General features: G+C 45.1%; 1 protein-coding gene across 1 annotated transcript in view; it reads right to left on the minus strand.

The window, feature by feature from the left end:
- Nucleotides 1-8,004: 8,004 nt before the first annotated feature.
- CALCRL (calcitonin receptor like receptor) overlaps nucleotides 8,005-18,605 on the minus strand; it is an 82,184-nt gene continuing 71,583 nt past the window's right edge. Inside the window, 5 exon segments of the mRNA XM_060281269.1 lie at nucleotides 8,005-12,055; nucleotides 15,080-15,121; nucleotides 16,899-17,117; nucleotides 18,232-18,298; nucleotides 18,416-18,476. Coding sequence (XP_060137252.1) covers nucleotides 11,834-12,055; nucleotides 15,080-15,121; nucleotides 16,899-17,117; nucleotides 18,232-18,298; nucleotides 18,416-18,476 — 611 coding nt within the window. The 3' untranslated portion in view covers nucleotides 8,005-11,833.

Genomic DNA, 18,605 nt, shown 5'->3' on the forward strand with positions numbered 1-18,605 from the left:
GTGTCGCCCTTTAAGGCCAATTACGGGCGCGACCTCAGATCTTTCCCAGAGAGGGAGAGGGAGGAGGAGGAGGAGGGCCCACAGGCTGAGGATTGGGCAGAGGAACTGGAGACGGTGCACCAGCAGCTCAGAGAACACTTGGAGAGGGCCAAGGAAGCGTACAAAAAGGGGGCAGATCGCCACAGGCGACAAGGGGAGGTCATCAGGGTGGGGGACAAGGTGTGGTTGTCCTCGGAGGGCCTTCCCACCAGGGGGAGGTGCAAAAAGCTGGCACCCAAATGGCTGGGCCCCTTCACGGTCACGCAACAGGTCAACCCGGTGGCATACAGGCTGGCACTGCCAGAGGACATGAGGGTGCATCCAGTGTTTCATAGATCGCTGCTGTCGCCGTACAGGGAAAGCAGCAGGCTCAGAGACAGCGAACAAACCCCCGAGGGAGGGGGGGAGAGGGAAAGCAGGGAGCAACTCAATGAGGCCACGGCCATCCTGGATTCAAGGTGGGGGGTGGGGGGCCTGGAGTACCTCATGGCATGGGAGGATGCTCCACCGTCCCAGAATGAATGGGTTCCCGCCACTCAGATACAGGAGGAATTCTTGGTGGAAGAATTTCACGCCCTCTTTCCCCACAGACCCAAGCCCTGGCACATGGAAAGGGAGGGGGAGGAGGAGGAGGCACGGGAGAACAGCTCACCATGGCGCTGGGAAGCGGAGTTTGAGGAACCAGAGGATGAGGTATGGGTGTCGCCAAGATCCACCCAGTCAGAGGAAGGAGCAGATTGGCAAAACATTTTTACCCCCACCAGCTCTGACGCCACGGACTTTTTGGGATTCCCGTCCTCCCAGGCGGAAGGGGGGGGCTCGCAGGACTGGGGGGAGGTGTTCACACCAACGGGCTCGGAGAGCACCGAGTTTTTAGGCTTCCAGTCGTCACCGACACATGGGGGGGGCCTGGGGAGGGGTGAAGGAGAGCTTGGGAGGGGGGTGGATGTGAGGGACAGGGGATATCGCGAAGTCCCTCCCCTCCTGAGTTCAAGCCCGTCCCCGAGCAAAGGGGAAAGCAGGGAGAGTTCCGATTCCAGTGGGGAAGCAGGAAGTCGTGTCCGAGGCTCAGGCAAGGTAGAGGAGCCAGGGTCCCAGGTGGGACAGGAAGGGGCAAGTAAGGGGGGAAGACCCATCCCCCCAACTCCAGAATTACGCAGGAAGAGGAGGGGCAAGAGGATGGGTCTGCCAAAGCTTTTGTGTTGGAGAAAGACGCGCCAAAAGCCATTAGGAGGTTCTGAAACCGACTGACAACATCGCTCCGTGTAAATAGCAATGACTTGAGCACTGTAAATACGCAGCACCAATAAAAGAATAAAATGCAGAGCTGCGTAGCGTCGTTACTCTGAAGTAGTCCACTCCGGCCACTGTGACATCACTGATTTTTTAAGGGACCAAAAGCTCTCTGCTGAACTCCACTGTTCTAATTCTTCCAGGCATGGCACAAATGCTGCCCCCTGGGGTATGACAAATAAAAGTCCTTGAGAATATCCAGAAATTGGTGATAGCAGCAGGGTTTGCTTGGACAACTTCTGTTGTGTATAGGACCATTGGCGATGGTAGACATCAAAATGTAATCAGCGAAGTTGGCTGAGCAAGCAAGACAGAGGAATACTGTAAAGAATTGTGAGAGTGAGCCCCTGCTTTATGGCATTCCATGAACGGTTGCTGTCTAGTTAACAGTTCTGTTATGGGAGGCATTTCTGCTGTGTCAAGACTTTGTCGTACATATGTCACCAGCACTATTGCCAGTTCCTGGAACGGGATCACCCATTTGTTTCCAACAGACACATGGAACAATAGCTGAAATATTGGAAGATGCTGCATATTTGTCTACCTGTGGGGATCAGAAGAAAGAAACCAGGGCATCTTCCAAACATAGCAATCCATGGGAAACGCAAAAGCTGTATCCTATACTGCAGACTGAAGTTGGTTTAATGACAATTTCCATCAGCCGCAGCTAGGAAGTTGTCGTCCAAAGTATCTCCTCCAGTATAAATGAAGGAATGTCTCCACCTCCATTGTCCAGACTGAGGACCACCTCAGAGGGTCTTCTGCAGGCTACCTCACTCCGAGAAGCGAAGTTACAGGGAATCAGGTAGAGGGCCTTCTCGGCAGTGGAACACCCTCCCATCAGACATCAGAGAGATAAAGAACCACACAACTTTTAGAACAGACACGTCCAACAGGTAGATCGTGATCTACTGGGAGATCACTGGATGTCTGTGGTAGATCACTGGTAGATCAGTGGCTCCCCCCAAAGAAGCTGAACAACTCTGGCTCCCCTAGAAAAAGCTCAACATTTTGGCCCTTTACCCCCCCCCCCAAAATGGGCCTTCCCTCCTCCCTAAAAGAAGTTCAACAATTTGAACTGAACTCCACATAACAGGGCTTTACTTCCTAAAAAAAAATCTCAACAACTTTGACCTGAACCCCAAAATAGGGGGTAGGTCACTGCCAGTCTTTAGTGAGTAGATCGCAGTCTCTTGGGAGTTGGCCACCCCTGTTTTAGAAGACATCTGAAGGCAGCTCTGTATCGGAAAGTTTTTAATGTTTGATGTTTTCATATGTTTTTGTATGTGGTGGAAGCCGCCCAGAGTGGCTGGGGCGACCCAGCCAGATGGGCGGGGTATAAATAATAAAATGATTATTAAATCACTATTATCTGGAGGGCACAAGGTTGGGGAAGGCTGGATTAAGGCACGTTCATCTGCCTAAGGACATATTCTCACCACCTCACGCTGCAGATGGTAACATTCTGCACGCTGACAGGAGGAGCACATCCTCGCCACCAACAACAAAGAGGCGAAGGCAGCCCTGCCTAAGGGCGATGCGACTCAGAAAAGGCACAAAATAACTACTGTACTTTGTTATTTTTCAAGCTCTCTGTCAGGTTTCGACAGTGGATGCATGCACAAGTATTAATGAGTCACGTGGGATTTAGCCTTCTTTACAAATCCTGCATTCGGCCCAGTTCAAATCTTGTGAGAGTGCCATCCTGCTCTGTTCTTGACGGCTGCAAAGTTGTTTCTGTGCACAAAGCCAAGTGCCTAAAGCAGGGGTTCCCAAACTAAGGCCCGGGGGCCGGATGCAGCCCAATCGCCTTCTAAATCTGGCCCGCGGACAGTCCGGGAATCAGCATGTTTTTACATGAGTAGAATGTGTCCTTTTATTTAAAATGCAGCTCTGGGTTATTTGTGGGGCATAGGAATTCGTTCATTATTTTTTTTCAAAATATAGTCCGGCCCCCCACAAGGTCTGAGGGACAGTGGACCGGCCCCCTGCTGAAAAAGTTTGCTGACCCCTGACCTAAAGGGATAAACTAATAATGATGATGATGATGATGATGAAGCAGGAACTGTACTGTGCTTCTTTAGATTAAGGTTCAGATATATTATGCCATTTCTTTCCTGCACAGCATTTGTCATTATGTGTGTACTACTGAGGGCCCACCCTGCAACCCCCAGCGGCATTTGCATGCCAAGGCACCCGAGCCACAAAGTTCCCAGAAAAACAATAAAACACACTGACATGGAGTATTTTGGTTTGTGGGTTCAAATAGGCCACAACTTTATTGGTTACAGATGTGAGCGGTTTGGCTAAGGCATTGGGGCGAAGCCAGGCTATATCTTGACTCCTGCCCACCTGCAGGGAGTCCACAGAAGGGTAAACCCCCGATAGGGGGTGCCTTATAACTTACATCAGATAGTGGCACCCTGTGGGGTCCCCGTAGGGGCTGTGACGTGGCCCTAGCCCATACCCAGGCCCAGTTTTATGTACCAATCTTGGATTCTAGAACAATAGGCAGGTAGGATCATAGAATGCAGCAACTGATTGGCTTGTAGGAGCAGCCCAATCAGACCCCAGGAGGAAGTTAATCAGCCTATTAGGCTGGTAGGATCGTAGAATGCAACAACTGATTGGCCTGCAGGAGAAGACCAATCGGGCTCCAGGAGGGAAGCAGAATCAGCCAATCAGATGGGACTCATTGTGTAAATAATGTACAGTATATAAAAGCCTGAGGAATAAGCTTTCGTGGACCAGAAAAAAAATATTCTGAGCATGTGCAGTTTCACAACTCTTAGCAAAACACATGCACAACCCTTCCAGCATTTGTCAGCCTCGGTGAACAAAAAAGAAATTCCCTGAGTGTATAAAGTTTCACATTTTAAAATCACTTCCATGGAAACAAACAGTAAGCCCTTAATGGAAGGGAGGAGACCCCTTTCATACAATTACTGGAATTGAACAATGTCTCAATGTCCATACGAAGGTATTAATTGTTGTGTGAGAGATTTCCGAGTCTTTTTTATTCATATTTATTAATAAATATATGTAATAGTTATTACCATATTTACAATATATTTTTTCTCCTGTGTGTTCGTTCTTATTTATTATAGCCTTCATGATATATTGTATTCTCCCCCCTGCTGCTGGAATTTTTGCGGTCAAACATTCTGTATTACAGTACTACACATTTAAAATGATTAAGGAAAGGAGAAAAACTAATTCATTTCCATTTCCAATAAAAAGAATGAAAAACTGAATATTTGAGGATGTTAGCTTTTTCAACTTTCTTTCTCAACATTCATTTGTTGTATGAGAGACAAGGAATTGAATCGACTAACATTTTCTCTTTGTAGAAATTGTAAAACAGAACTGTACGTTCATCAGTTTTTATCTGGGCTGTTGTTTTGAAGGAAACAACAAATAATTCCCTCATGCCAAAACAGCACATCCTTGTGACCTGCCAAAAAGACTGGGTTATCCAAGCTCTCTTATGTATTTGAGTTAGATTTTTTGTTTTGTATTATTATTGTTGTTTGGCTGTTTATCAGAAAGTGACTTCAGTAAAGGAATGGAACAAGTCTACATCAGATTTTCCTTATTTTAACTTTCAAGAAAAGCTTGGGCCCAGGTCACCAGAGAAGGTAAGGTTCGACAGTGCAAATGTATAAATACAGTCATACCTCGGTTTAAGTACGCCTCGGTTTGAGTATTTTCAGTTTAAGCACTCCGCGGACCTGTCTGGAATGGATTAATCCACTTTCCATTACTTTCAATGGGAAAGTTTGCTTCAGGTTAAGTATGCTTCAGGTTAAGTACGGACTTCCAGAACCAATTACACTCATACCTCATGTTAAGTACGCTTCAGTTTAAGTACTCCACGGACCGTCTGGAACAGATTAATCCACTTTCCATTACTTTCAATGGGAACGTTCGCTTCAGGTTAAGTACGCTTCAGTTTAAGTACTCCACGGACCGTCTGGAACGGATTAATCCACTTTCCATTACTTTCAGTGGGAAAGTTCACTTCAGGTTAAGTACGCTTCAGGTTATGTACAGACTTCCGGAACCAATTGTGTTTGTAAACTGAGGTACCACTGTAGTAACTAACAGGTAAAAGGAATCCTGTTTTAGGCTGGCGGCCATATCGAACTCATGCGGTTTTTCTTGTAACCAGCGAGGAGTAGGGGGTGGTTTGGGGTACCGTATGTCTAGGGATCTTAGCCAAGTCAATCACATGTTTTTTTTGGTCTAAAAAATGCTCAACAACTTTTGGATTCCCCACCCCCTCCCCAAAATAAAACCCAAACTGAAAAACTTTCAGGGTGTCCTGGATTTTACTTTTTGAAGTATGGCAACCCTAGGGGTTGTAGAAGCTTGTTTTATTGTGGCAGCTTTAGCAGCTGGGGGAGGAAAAAAAACTCATGAGAAGCAGATTGTTTGGCTTTATATGCCCAGAGCCTGTTAACTTTCACATCTGGGAGTGATGTTATTTTGGAATGAACACTGCCTGTTCATGTAGGACGCAACCCTATAAATCTCTTATCTGGAGCATCTGTAAATAAACCAGGCTTTTTATAAAGACACAACAAACTCTCCAGCCATCTCTCCTACAAAGGGAATGGGCTTTGCTTGACTTTCAGTAACACCTTCCATCAGCCCGAAAGGAGGGTTCTTGCACACAGATGCTCATGCAAGTTTGCAAACATCAGGAGGGCACAAGTGCTTTAAGTTAGATGCCAGCTCTCTTATTATTGTTTATCTCTCCTGTGATCCTCACAGTCCCTGTGCACACATAGGCATTTTACATTTCTCTGCATTGCAGGCTTTGCTTATTTTCTATTTTCCGCTTAAGGGCTAAAATTTGAACAATCGTACCTAAATTTAGTAGAACACCCCAAAGTAATTTGCAGGCAATTAATGAATTGCCACCATCCAACAAACTCTACTCTCTTTGGTCATCCCTCTAATTGTGCTAGTGCCAGGAGTGCCAGCTTGGCCCCACAACCGTGGGTGGTCGGGGTCGTGGGTGCCATGCAGTGTGCATAGCCCTGGCACCAAAATTTGTGGGTGCCCGGCCCCTTCATGGTGAATTTTGTGGGTGCTCTGGCACCCAGGGCCCCAGGGAGTTTGCACCTATGAGTGGTCCTATCCTGTGATGTTCTTCAATGAGTTATTTGGCACTTTGCCAAAGAAGGAGAAGGCAGGAGGACTCTTCTGGATGGGCCGTGAACTATCCAAGATATGGAACAATGAAGCAGTGCTGTTTAATTTCTGCTGAAAGAAATGGCTGGGCAGAAATTAATCGGGCGTCTAGATGAATGATTGCTAGGGTATAATTCTGGGGACTTTCTGCAGCCTTTGGGCTCCATGCTCACTATTAGAAGTGTGAGTGAAGCACCCAGTGGGGCTTAGAGGGAAGGAAGGTGGAGAGTTTGGGCAAGAGTTGCAGAAGGAGGGGAAAGGGAGGGAGGGAGGGAGGAAGGCAAGCAGGTAGATGGACTGACAGAGGAGGGGAGCAGAGTACACCCAACCCCAATGGCTGCAGAGGAGGTCACTGGCAGAGTGTGAAAGGCAACAAAAAGCAAACTTTATGAGTTTTTGGCCCATGGTTTCTCCCTGCTTCAGAGGCACTGATGTGGGTCCTCCATCCTAAATCTGGGACTGTCCCTGCCCTTGTAAATCATCCATTAACATGATTCAGTCTTGGATGTTGCCTGATTGACCATGGCATTGGAAAAAATGGGCAACCTCCAAGAGTCCAGAAATGCAATGAAAGCCCCTGGAGGGCAGGGAGAGATTGAAGTGTGTGTTAACCTTGGTGGAGAAGAAGAGCAACTAAGAATCTTTTAAGGATCACACTCAAATAGTAGTTTCTGACATTTTATTAACTGAACGCATCAGCAGCAGAAGGAAAAATAAAACAGATATTCATTCATTTGAAGAAATATCTAGTACTGTAACACTAAAATTTAGATAGTCATTATTATGAGATACCAGATGTAAGGCGAAATACTTTAAAATGAAATAAAAATCCCTTTTTTGACTTCTTAGGTTAGTAAAATGATGACTGTAAAAGAATGTTGAACTGCCTTCAAAAAGTGCCATTATTCCAAGATGCTAGTTTACTAACCACATTTATAAGAGGATACACCATCCATGCAAGAATGGATTGATTGCCCTGTAGATGAGGAATAACTCTGGGTTCGAGCCACTAAGGGCTGGCTCATACAGACATGGTTGTCTCTTGGCTGAAATATCAAGCGACAATTAATCACCACAGAGAGAACTTTCTTATCACCCGATATCTACTCAGTTGCAATATATTCCCATACAGAGAGCTCATATACAGTCGTACCTTGGATCCTGAACGCCCTGGAACTCAGACGCTTTGGCTCCCGAACGCCGAAAAACCTGGAAGTGATTGTTCCGGTTTGTGAATGTTCTTTTGGAACCCGAACGTCCGACAATGCTTCTGCGGCTTCTGATTGGCTGCAGGAGCCTCTTCAGCCAATCAGAAGCCATGCTTTGGTTTCTGAATGTTTTGGAAGTCGAACGGAATTCCAGAACAGATTCCATTCGACTTCCAAGGTACGACTGTAGTCACCTGAGAATCCACAAGTGATAGGTGGATCACGTAATGTCCATGCAGGTTGAAAAAGGCCTAAGCTGATAGCGTTGTAGCACTCAAGTTACAATGACCTAACATCCAGGACAGTGTACAGAAATGATATGTGGGTCTCAAAGAAAGTAAGAATTCTTTTTTTTGGGGGGGGAGGGGAGCAGAGGTGGAGTTACTTAGAAATAAAGAAAGGAATGGCTGTTGTTGAGGTGCATCGTGGCACGCATGGCCACAATCCAAAGTTCTGTGTTTCCAGTGCTTTCCATCGTCTTCTTTGGAAGGAATATTCCTGATTCCAGACTGCATATGCAGAGCCTTCTCGCCCTGCTTACAAAAGAAAGTCACAGCATGTCCCGAGACTCACAGCTTGGCTTTGGATGCAATGAAACGATTCTGACTTTACCTCAGATTTGGGCCAACGCAGCAGCCTGCTAGATTAAAATCTACAGACAAAATGACATTTCAAAGCTCTCCTTTTGCATGGCTTTTGAAAAGGAAGGGAAGAGCCCTAAGGTACCGCACCCATGAGCAAGCTCCACAGAAAAGAAAGTTGTAAAACGAACATCTGTCCTTCAGTGACACCGTGGGTAGGGCAAATCTGTGTGTCATCTCTCCAAGAAAGATGCGTCTAATAGAATTAAAACATGTTTATTGTGCAACTTTAGGCCCAGATGTGTTTCCAGATGACACACTGTAAGTACAGCACTGTAAGCTAGTGAAAATTAAGATTTAAAAACTCCTTTGCACCCAAAATCTGAATGCTGTGACCTACATAAAATGGAATATATTTGCATAATTTAGTCACGGAGAGGAGGAGCTACCCAAAGGGACTGGAAGGATCTTTCAGTGGAAGATTTCCCTCTGACTCCTGGATTCTGAGATCGGACCACACATTTTTCAACCATTTTTTTTTATAAATCTAAAAAGAAGAAGATATTCTTAGGAACATGAATCCTGTAGAGTTTACGCACTGCCATGGAATCACAGGCAACACACAACCCTGAATAAATCCATGCTTTTTCAAATGACAGGAATGGCTCCAAGAACCCAGTGGCTAGAATTTTGTAACACCACATGGCTGTTTCAATACATTTCATTACTCCGCCAAATGCCATCCTAAATAACAAAATAACAAGAATTTGCCGAGCTTTCCCTAAAGCATCTGAATGCGATTATGCGATCGTGATGGCAACCATTCAAAGCTTTTTCAAACCTCAAAAGCATTAATCACAAAATTAGCTGCCTATTGAAGCCTGTTAAATGACAATTAACATACAACCTTGAAAAAAACAAGGAAATGGAACACTTCACATTGCACCATGGCATTTCTAGGCAGATGTTGTTCTGAGAAAGACGAAGGGGCTTCATTTTGTTCCTTGCCAGTCCTTTCATAAGAAGTCAGAAGTTGAACCACATTGGTATGAGACTGCTCTATCACCAGTAGCAGTGAGTAGACATTTTAAAGGAACCACCACACACCCCCACACCCATTTTCTTTGTTCCTAAGTCTTTTGGGGAATTTATTTCACCTTAGGTCCATGTGCTCTCGTAGCTTTTTCCTGCTAGTCAATATGCATGATCTAAAATTAAAATACCTCATCATTTAAAAATGCACCAGTGGTGTTATCCACAGACTAAAGCCCTTCTCAGTGTAAGTGGAGACAGCAGAATAAAGTTTGGGAAAGGCATGAGAAACAAGAATATCACACTTACATGCAGACCTCAAGAGGCTAAGGCTCCCAGAAGGTTTTCTTGCATGCAGTTAAGCTACATTGCATCCCACTGACTTCTGCTGGATTTAAGTATTTTGGGGGGTATACGTGGAATGAGAGGAGTTGCAGTCCAGCAACATCGGAGGTGCCACAGGTTCCTCATCCCCAGGGCTTTTTTTCCAGCTGGAACTCACCGGAACTCGATTCCGACCCCTCTCAGGTCGGTGCCATTGCCATTATAAGAGAACAAGGGTGGCTTTCATGGTGAGTTCCAGCACCTCTTTTTCTAGCACCTCTTTTGACCTGTTAGGGCTGGGCAATATAGCGATTTGAAGTCCAGTTCGGAGTCCATATCACGACATCGTCTTCATAGTTTTGGACCTGGCAATACATTGCAAATCATGATGCGTACACGCTATGAAAAACTTACAATGTGGGGAGAACCGTGAGGGCCGGTCAACGCCTCTGCATAACTTGACATCGTGATATATCAGTACATCGCGATGTTTCGCTGGTGATATATCGCCAAGTTTAAAAACAGCTCCATCCTTATTTCAGACCTTGCGATAGATCAGTTTATCACAATGTATCAGGAAGCTGGAAACCGAATACTGCCTAGCCCTACGGTTCACCTCTACATAGTTCCATCCTTATTTCCAACACCGTGATAGATTGGTATATTGTGACGTTTGGCTGGCAATATACCATGATGTTGAAAAACAGATACTGCCCAGCCCTAATCCCTGCCCTATGCCTTCTATACCAAATTACTGTAAGCGCTGCCGCCAATGCAGACTCCTGGGTCCATAAGCCTTAGCTATGGCCAACTCATTCTCCCATCACTGCCTTTCCCATCAGTATATAGTCAGCCAGGTTTCTGTACCACAAGAAGAGTGCGCAGCTGCAGTACATCCAAATCTGTGCTCTGGCTGAAACATCTAGGACCTAGGAGACAAACCAGCTGGAAACGATTAATTGCATTGTGTTGCATTGCATTGCATTGCATTGCGCATCACTGAATGTGAGTTTTAAGTGCCTGATTTTCTTCCTCTTACGAAATACAAACCTGCTACTTCCTCTAGTGCAAACTTCATATATGCTATTCGACAATGTGCACCAAGGAGCACACGGTCGCTTCACTTTGTGCACATTCAAAAACAGATCCTTGTGCAAAAAGGAAAGGGAAACTCGAGGGAGAGATTCCTTAGAGGAGCTGAACGAAAAGATGAAGAAGCAAAGCATAGCATTCGGGCCCGAAGATTCCCCATGGCTTTGTGACACCCTGCATTTCAAATAGTGGTCAATACGAGCTAAATCATTGGGTCAGAGAAAGCAAGTTGTGACTAACGGCCCAATCCTGTTCATATATACCCAGGAGCTGTTCACATCAAATTCCATGGGCCTCAATCTCAAGTAAGGGTCCATTGTATTATAGCATGTCCCACTGAAGCAAATGGAGCAGGTTAGTCAACGACTAATGTCAATCAAATCAGAGCCATTGTCTATACTGCAGATTTATATCTATCTTTGTCAGAGTTAAATGTTGCACAGTCAACATATAGAATACTTTACAATCATTGCATCCTTTCCAATACTTATTTAGGCTGCTCTGCTGGCTGCACTTAAGACAACACGACATGATAAATACAGCATTTACGAGTTCTTCTGAGCATACAAAACAGCCTCTTGGACAACCCACAGTCATGATACAAAACCGCTGAAAATAAACCGAAACTTCCCTTGATTCCCGTCATACAAAAGAATTGCCCACTTTGTCTACACGGTAGAAGCCGAAGAGGCAACGTCTATCTATCCTGACACATATCTATATGTACAAAACACATATGTAGATCTAGAGCTTGATTGATCCCCGTGAAAACTTCAGCCAGTATTTCTCCGAAGGTTGGGCACCCAGAGGTCAGAGCATGAAACTTCAGTTGGTGGGCAAGACCAGCTCCAGTGTACAAACAAAGAGCAAGCACTCACATGCCGAGATATGCTAAGGCATGAGCACATGTGAGAAAGAAATTGAAATCCGTCACATCCTTCAAGAGTAGCCGAGTTCAAAGACTGACCAAAAAAAGTGTGAGTGGGTGGGGGGGGACTGTCTTGCTGGCTCCTGGAGTCATCCTTTCAAAATATCATGAGGGTGGGAATAAAGAGTCTTTGAGAATCAGCCGTACAGCTTCTCGGCTTTAAAAACAACATTTTCCGTGTCGTAAATGCTTTTGCCGTTCATATATTCACCGTTGCACTCGCGATTGTAGCTGAAGCTTTGACCGTCGACGATCGAGGAGGCTGTGTAGGAAGCCGAGCGAAGGGCGTCCGAGTGAGAAAAGCTGTGCTCAAATTGGATCCTGTATTGCTTCCAGTTCCTCCTCAGAACAGACTGGACCTATTTCAGGGAAGAAGAGGACAGAGGACAGGTTGGCAAAGATGGCTGCCTCGGGTGCCATATCAGAAAGAAGGAAAGCATAGAAAATGGCACACATTTGCTTTCATCTCCCAGTGCCAGATTAAACCCCGTGGAGCCCCCTCCACCAGCAAATTATCTCCTAATATGTTGGTGGTTTTTTGTTTTGCTTTTACCAAACAAGAATGTTAATAAACCAATTTCAAGATCAAATCAATATAATTTTGATCTGCTGTCATAGGACCTATAGGCTGGTGCCTACTCTGCTTATTTGATAATCTGGCACTGTCTTCACCTTATGCTCCTAATTTTGAATAGCTTATATATTTGAATTAAGCAGGGGCTCAAGGACCGGAGGCACGGACTCCATTGACTGGCTCTCCCTCTTCCTCAGTTCAGGTAGGTAGCCGTGTTGGTCTGAATAAATAAATTCAATTCAGGTAGATAGCCGTGTTGGTCTGACACAGTCAAAATAAATAAAAAATTGTCCAGTAGGACCTTAAGTTGGTCTCTAAGGTGCTACTGGACAATTTTTTTTTTTATTCCTCCTCCTCAATGTGAACAGCAACAGACACAATGGTGGAATCCTTCCTTATGAACTGACTCAAGGGGAGCCACACAAAGAATGCAGTTGGTCAAGGGAGCCATGGACTCGAAAAGGTTGAAACCCTCTGGTTTAATTTCTGAAATTAAGTAGGCCTGGACCTGGTGACCCCTGGGTGGGAGATTGCCTGGTGACCTCTGTACAAATGGAAACAATAAATATCCCCAAAACACGTTGACCGACGTGAGATGTTCAGCATGGTTTAAAGCACCATAGCTTCCTAAACGTTATGCATCCGCATAATCTGGCAAGGGTTTTCAATCAGCAAATGTGATTCACATTTTCGCGGCGCTGATGGAAATGCCACTTCCTGAATAGAGCTCAGTCTGCTTTCCTACCTTGTTTAAAAATACATGAGATAAAACAGATGAAGGCACACGAGGCCTGTGTTTGTTTGCAGAAGGGCTATGGAAGGATGTTCTGTTTTACAATAGTTTCCGTTTATACAATATGGGAGGCCACCTGTGCAACAGGAAGCGGAGTTTACCAGCAGCTTTGGCAAAAGGTATGCAGAACCCAGAACCCATCCCCTCTGAGAACCGTTGACATCAGGAGTGGAAGGTTACTGAATCTGCTTTGTCAAATACTGGAGACGATAGCAGCTAGGATACTTGGACATGGAAATGGAAAGATGAAGAAGTTCCCGCTAAATAAGAATGGATAAGGAAAGTAATGGGCTATGTTGAATCAGCAAAGCTAACAGCTAAAATAAGAGAATTTAATGATGGCTGAGTTTTTTGGGGTAGGGTGGGGAGAATGGAATCCCTTTTCGGATTATTTGAAGAAATATTACAATATGAAGAACCCACGACCAGGCTTCGGACTACGAGCAACAGAAAGAATGTGAGATTATTTTGTCAGGATAATGATTAAAAAAAGAGGGAAGATGGGGTGCAGCAAAGAGGGAATAAGAATAACATCACGGAAAATGGGTTGGGAAGTTGAAAATAAAAAAATAAATTTTATTATTGGAATTTTATGTGGGGAAAACTCATTAACCATAAATAAATACCCACTGAAAAAAGAGAAAGATGGAATGTGATCATGTTGTGCTGTGTGTGCAGAATCATGCTAAAAAGGAATCAGCCCCTGAAAAATGTCTGGATTTCCCCAGACATTACTGGGATTTCAAAGGTGGTGCTTTGTCCTGGATTTAGGCAAGTCGATCGAAAAATTGCTTTTTTGGGTATTATTATATAAAAAAGAAAAAAAACGCAACAACTTTTGGGGTGTCCTGGCTTTTAGTTTTTGAAATATGGCGACCCTCCCCTAGTATTATAATACCATCTGCATTTAGAGTGGCCTTGTACCCCACTTCATAGAGGGCAACCATCTACTGTATTTGAAAGGCTGTCAGTCTTCTGTTTAGAGGGGCCCTCTGTTTGAAGGGTTTTCCTGTCTGAGTTGGGTTTAAAGATAAACAACCATGGTCAGGAGGAGCAGAAGGGAGCTTGAAGCTGCTGTGAGCAGCAGATTCAGTTGTCCCATCATTCAACTTGCCCACGGTCTTCCCTACTATGGTGGGATGTACAACTGTGTCCTCTTTTGGCTTCTCATTTTTATGGGGAGATGCTTGAGTTGCTATCCCCCAGCCCCCCCCCCTGGTTCTCAGTGATGCAGAAGTAGTGCATTGCTGCACATTCACCATACTGGAGGAAACAGAAATATTCGTGCGTTTCCACAGCTGCTTACATAAACTGGGCTTTCAATATAATTTAAGGAAGTCCATGGGAGGAAAGTTTCCCATCACTTTCCCACCCCTTCCGTTCCCTGCATCTCATCCCAAATGGGCCCCCGACACACACACACACACACACACACACACACACACACACACACACCACTAGAAAGGGTTTTTTGGGGTGTGTGTAAGTAGCTGCTGGTCTCAGAGGAAGGGAAAGTTTCCTTCCACAAACGTCCTTAAATAAACTTAGGATTCGAGCCACATAATTCCAGGAATCCATTTATTGGTAACAGACTCTCAATGGTATTACCACTCCTCTGTGAATCCAGTACTGAATGGTACGGAAGTGTATTTCCTTCTTCAAGAGGGATTTTCCATCTCATACCAACATCCGTTTTCTGTAGCAAATGACTGAAGGAGACCAATTATCCTAGCTTGCACAGGAGGACCAAGTAGTTTGTGAGGTACATGAAGAAATGGCCACTGTGCGAGATGATTAAAACCCAGCTATGTGGAAGCTGTTCCACATTTTGAGTCTTTTGTGCAAAGCAGCTCACCATGTACACAGGGCTAAAAGAGTTCACAGGGCTAAAAGAAATGTTTCTCCTCAGCTTTGTGGTGGGAAATGGAAGCAAGGACAAACCAGCAATTTCACACAAATGTATCGTGATGTGAAAGAACCTTCATTTGTAAAAAGTAAAGAAATCAGTTACTGTACCTCGCCATTAAAAAAGCAGAAAATGGTTGCCACCAACAAGCCCTGTGGAACAAAACAAGAAGTTGTAAATCTTATGAGACAAACACACTTAATAAAATTCAGATGCAATTCAGAAACTCAGAGGGACACATTTTCCTGCACTGGTTCTCGGCTGCTTTGAGCTCTGACTTTCTGCTACGTTGGTGCCATTCTCTTTTATTGGAGAAGAACAGGGTATTTTAATGCCACCAGAGGTGTTTGTGCAGGGAATATATTAAGTGGAAACATCTAGCAAACCAGATCGGTTGGGTTCCTACTGAGGGTATTCGGTGAGCTGACATGACAGTGACAAGGGATTGAAGATTGGAGTGATCATTCTGTGATACTATGGCAGTGGAAAAAGCTGTATTGCAACTTTTGAATAAATGTGTATTAATTTAAAAAGGGGGGGAATTGCCCTTTCCCCCCCTAGTGAGACCCTCATTCTGAATATTTTTCTCTTGCCATCACTAGCCTTTGCTAACTTCATTCTGACTTGGGCTGCGTGGAGTTGTAGTCCTAAACATCTGGAGCCCACCCTGTTGGTGAATGCTGGAAACACCATCAAACAGACAAATCTGGTTATTAGGAAGAAGGTCCTTTTAAAAAAGAAAAAGGTGTCAAAGCAGCAAGTGGTAAAGAGCTGAAAAGAGCTAATTTTTTCAGGGAAGTCAGAGCCTAAATGCAGAGTAGAGGGAAGTGTGTTTTGAGGCTATGTTCCAGCTATACAAACACATCCGCTCTATTCCTTATGCCTTGCAAAATTGTGCAAAGTAGAGGGCACATTTCTTAGAGGAAGAAAATGTTGGACCAACTGTCTGCTCCCCTCCCCAGTCCTTGTGAATCTGCTTTGTATAAAGTAAAGGTAAAAAATGTAAAGAACCCCTGGACGGTTAAGTCCAGTCAAAGGCGACTGTGGGGTTGCGGCGCTCATCTCACTTTCAGGCCGAGGGGGTTCGTCCACAGACAGCTTTCCGGGTCATGTGGCCAGCATGACCAAACTGCTTCTAGCGCAACGGGACACCTTGATGGGAACCAGAGCACACGGAAATGGCGTTTACCTTCCTGGCACAGCGGTACCAATTTATCTACTTGGACTGGTTTGCTTTCGAACTGCTAGGTTGGCAGGAGCCGAGACAGAGCAATGGGAGCTCACCCCGTCACGGGGATTCGAACTGTCAACCTTCTGATGGGCAAGCCCAAGAGGCTCATTGGTTCAGATCACAGTGCCACCCGCGTTATGTACTGCATATATCAACAATGGTTAAAGGTAAAGGTAAAGGACCCCTGACAGTTAAGTCCAGTCCTGAACAACTCTGGGGTTGTGGCGCTCATCTCTCTTTACTGGCCGAGGGAGCCGGCGTTTGTCCGCAGGCAATTTTTCCAGGTCATGTGGCCAGCATGACTAAGCTGCTTCTGGCGAAACCAGAGCAGCGCACGGAAACGGCATTTACAATCCTGCCGGAGTGGTACCTATTTATCTACTTGCACTTTGACGTGCTTTCGAACTGCTAGGTTGGCAGGAGCTGGGACTGAGCAATGGGAACTCACCCCATCGTGGGGATTCAAACCGCCAACCTTCTAATTGGCAAGCCCTAGGCTCTGTGGTTTACACCACAGCGCCCCCCGCGTCCCTATCAACAGCACTTAAGCAAAACCCAAAATTGGAATGCATCTGACAAGGCTCGCAAGGGGCATTTGGATCAGTTATTGATCATCACGAGCACATCACTCCTTTTTTTCTTTTCTTTTTTGACATTCCTGTACTCCCAAGTGCAAACTCCACATGCAGATTTGATACCTGATAGTGTATAAGGATATGCATCACATAGTCATAAATCTCCTCGGCGATATGGCCCACGGGCCGCCAGGGAAACAGTACAAATTCGATGCCCAGAAGCGGCACTAAAATGAGGGTGGCTCTGACGGCCTTCATGTAGAGATTGGATTCTGCTTGGTGGGTGACCTTTAGCTTGGTGATCAGCACGCGCACAATGTTCAAGAGGAAAAAAAGATTCACCTACAAGGGAAGGAGAAGGACAGTGTTAACGTGGATAATTTTGTCATACGGTATCGACGCTAAGGACCTGTGTGGGCTGTGTGCAAGAGAGGCCATGACTGCACTTGTTTTGGGGGAGGCTCCATAACGCATTGTGAAAATCCTATTGGATTGCGGGCAATTCCATGGCAGAACAATCGCCGCATGCACAGCTCTGCCAGTTTATGGAAGCCAGGGCAGGATACTGGCAGTAGTGGTAGGGAATTTTCCATAACTGTGGGTCAATTCTGGGGGCATTTCAGGGGAAGTGGAAGATTATTGGATCATGTAGATCTATGGCTACCCTCGACACACACACACACACACACACACACACACACACACACACAACCTCATTTTGGCTGTTGGTGGAACACAGCTAGCAGAACATCTATGTTGATGGAGATTTCTGGGTACACATGGGCCTCTGGTGGCATAAGTATAATTCTGCCTGAGGATGATAGAATCATAGAATCATAGGCCTGTAGAGTTGGAAGGTCCTGAGGGTCATCTAGTCCAACCCCCTGAAATGCAGGAATCTCGGCTAAGCATCCATGACAGATGACCACACAACCTCTGCTTAAGAACCTCCAAGGAAGGAGAGTCCACCACCTCCCAAGGGAGTCTCTGTTCCACTGTTGATCTTCCCCTCTTGCACTTGTGTTGACAGCCAGCCTCAAACCAGCTGCAGGATTGCAGCCTAATAAGTATTTTTTTAAAAAAATAAATAAATAAAAACTATTTGGCAATTAAAATTCCAATGTATATCAAAATATTTATTTGATGAAATATAAAAACAGGCCATTTTGCACCCACTGTCCAGAACACTGAAAGTTTTGAGCAAGTAATCTTCTTACAGAGAAGCTAGTTAACAGAAATATAATAACTAACAACACACACGTGCGCGCGCGCGCACACACACACACACACACACACGGTGGGCGTGGATCATCACCTTGGACTGAAGCTGCTAACCCCTGCTTTAAGGCCTACTTCCTTTTAAGTAGGAAATCATGCTGGTCCTCATGAAAGCCAAGACATAAAACCAGGATTTTTTAAAATAAAAAAACCAATGTAATATTTTAAAAATTCATACCAATAAAGCAGCACAAATAGGACCATGAACGATGTACAATAGATTAGTCTCTGAACTGATCCAGCAGCTGGAAGGAAGAGAATAAATCAGAATTAGGGAAGAATAATAATCTGTCTTCTCTCTCACAAAAGGTGCTCTCGAGATTTGTTTCAAAGATAGCAGGCTGAATTGCATTTTGACTTACTTGTCGTTGTAATATAGGGTCCTTGCTACAGCATGTATGCAGGAAGGAATGAGCGGGAATCCTGCAAAGAGAAAACGGGATCTTCGTTACTAAGAAAAGAAGCAGCAAGGAGAGGATATTGTGGCCTCTGCTGCCGCAGGAATAAGGGCCACTGAGAGGTCACCCTCCCCTGGAGAAGGTTGTGGTCAAC

Source organism: Zootoca vivipara, chromosome 1, assembly GCF_963506605.1.
Source record: "Zootoca vivipara chromosome 1, rZooViv1.1, whole genome shotgun sequence".
Lineage (NCBI taxonomy): Eukaryota > Metazoa > Chordata > Lepidosauria > Squamata > Lacertidae > Zootoca > Zootoca vivipara.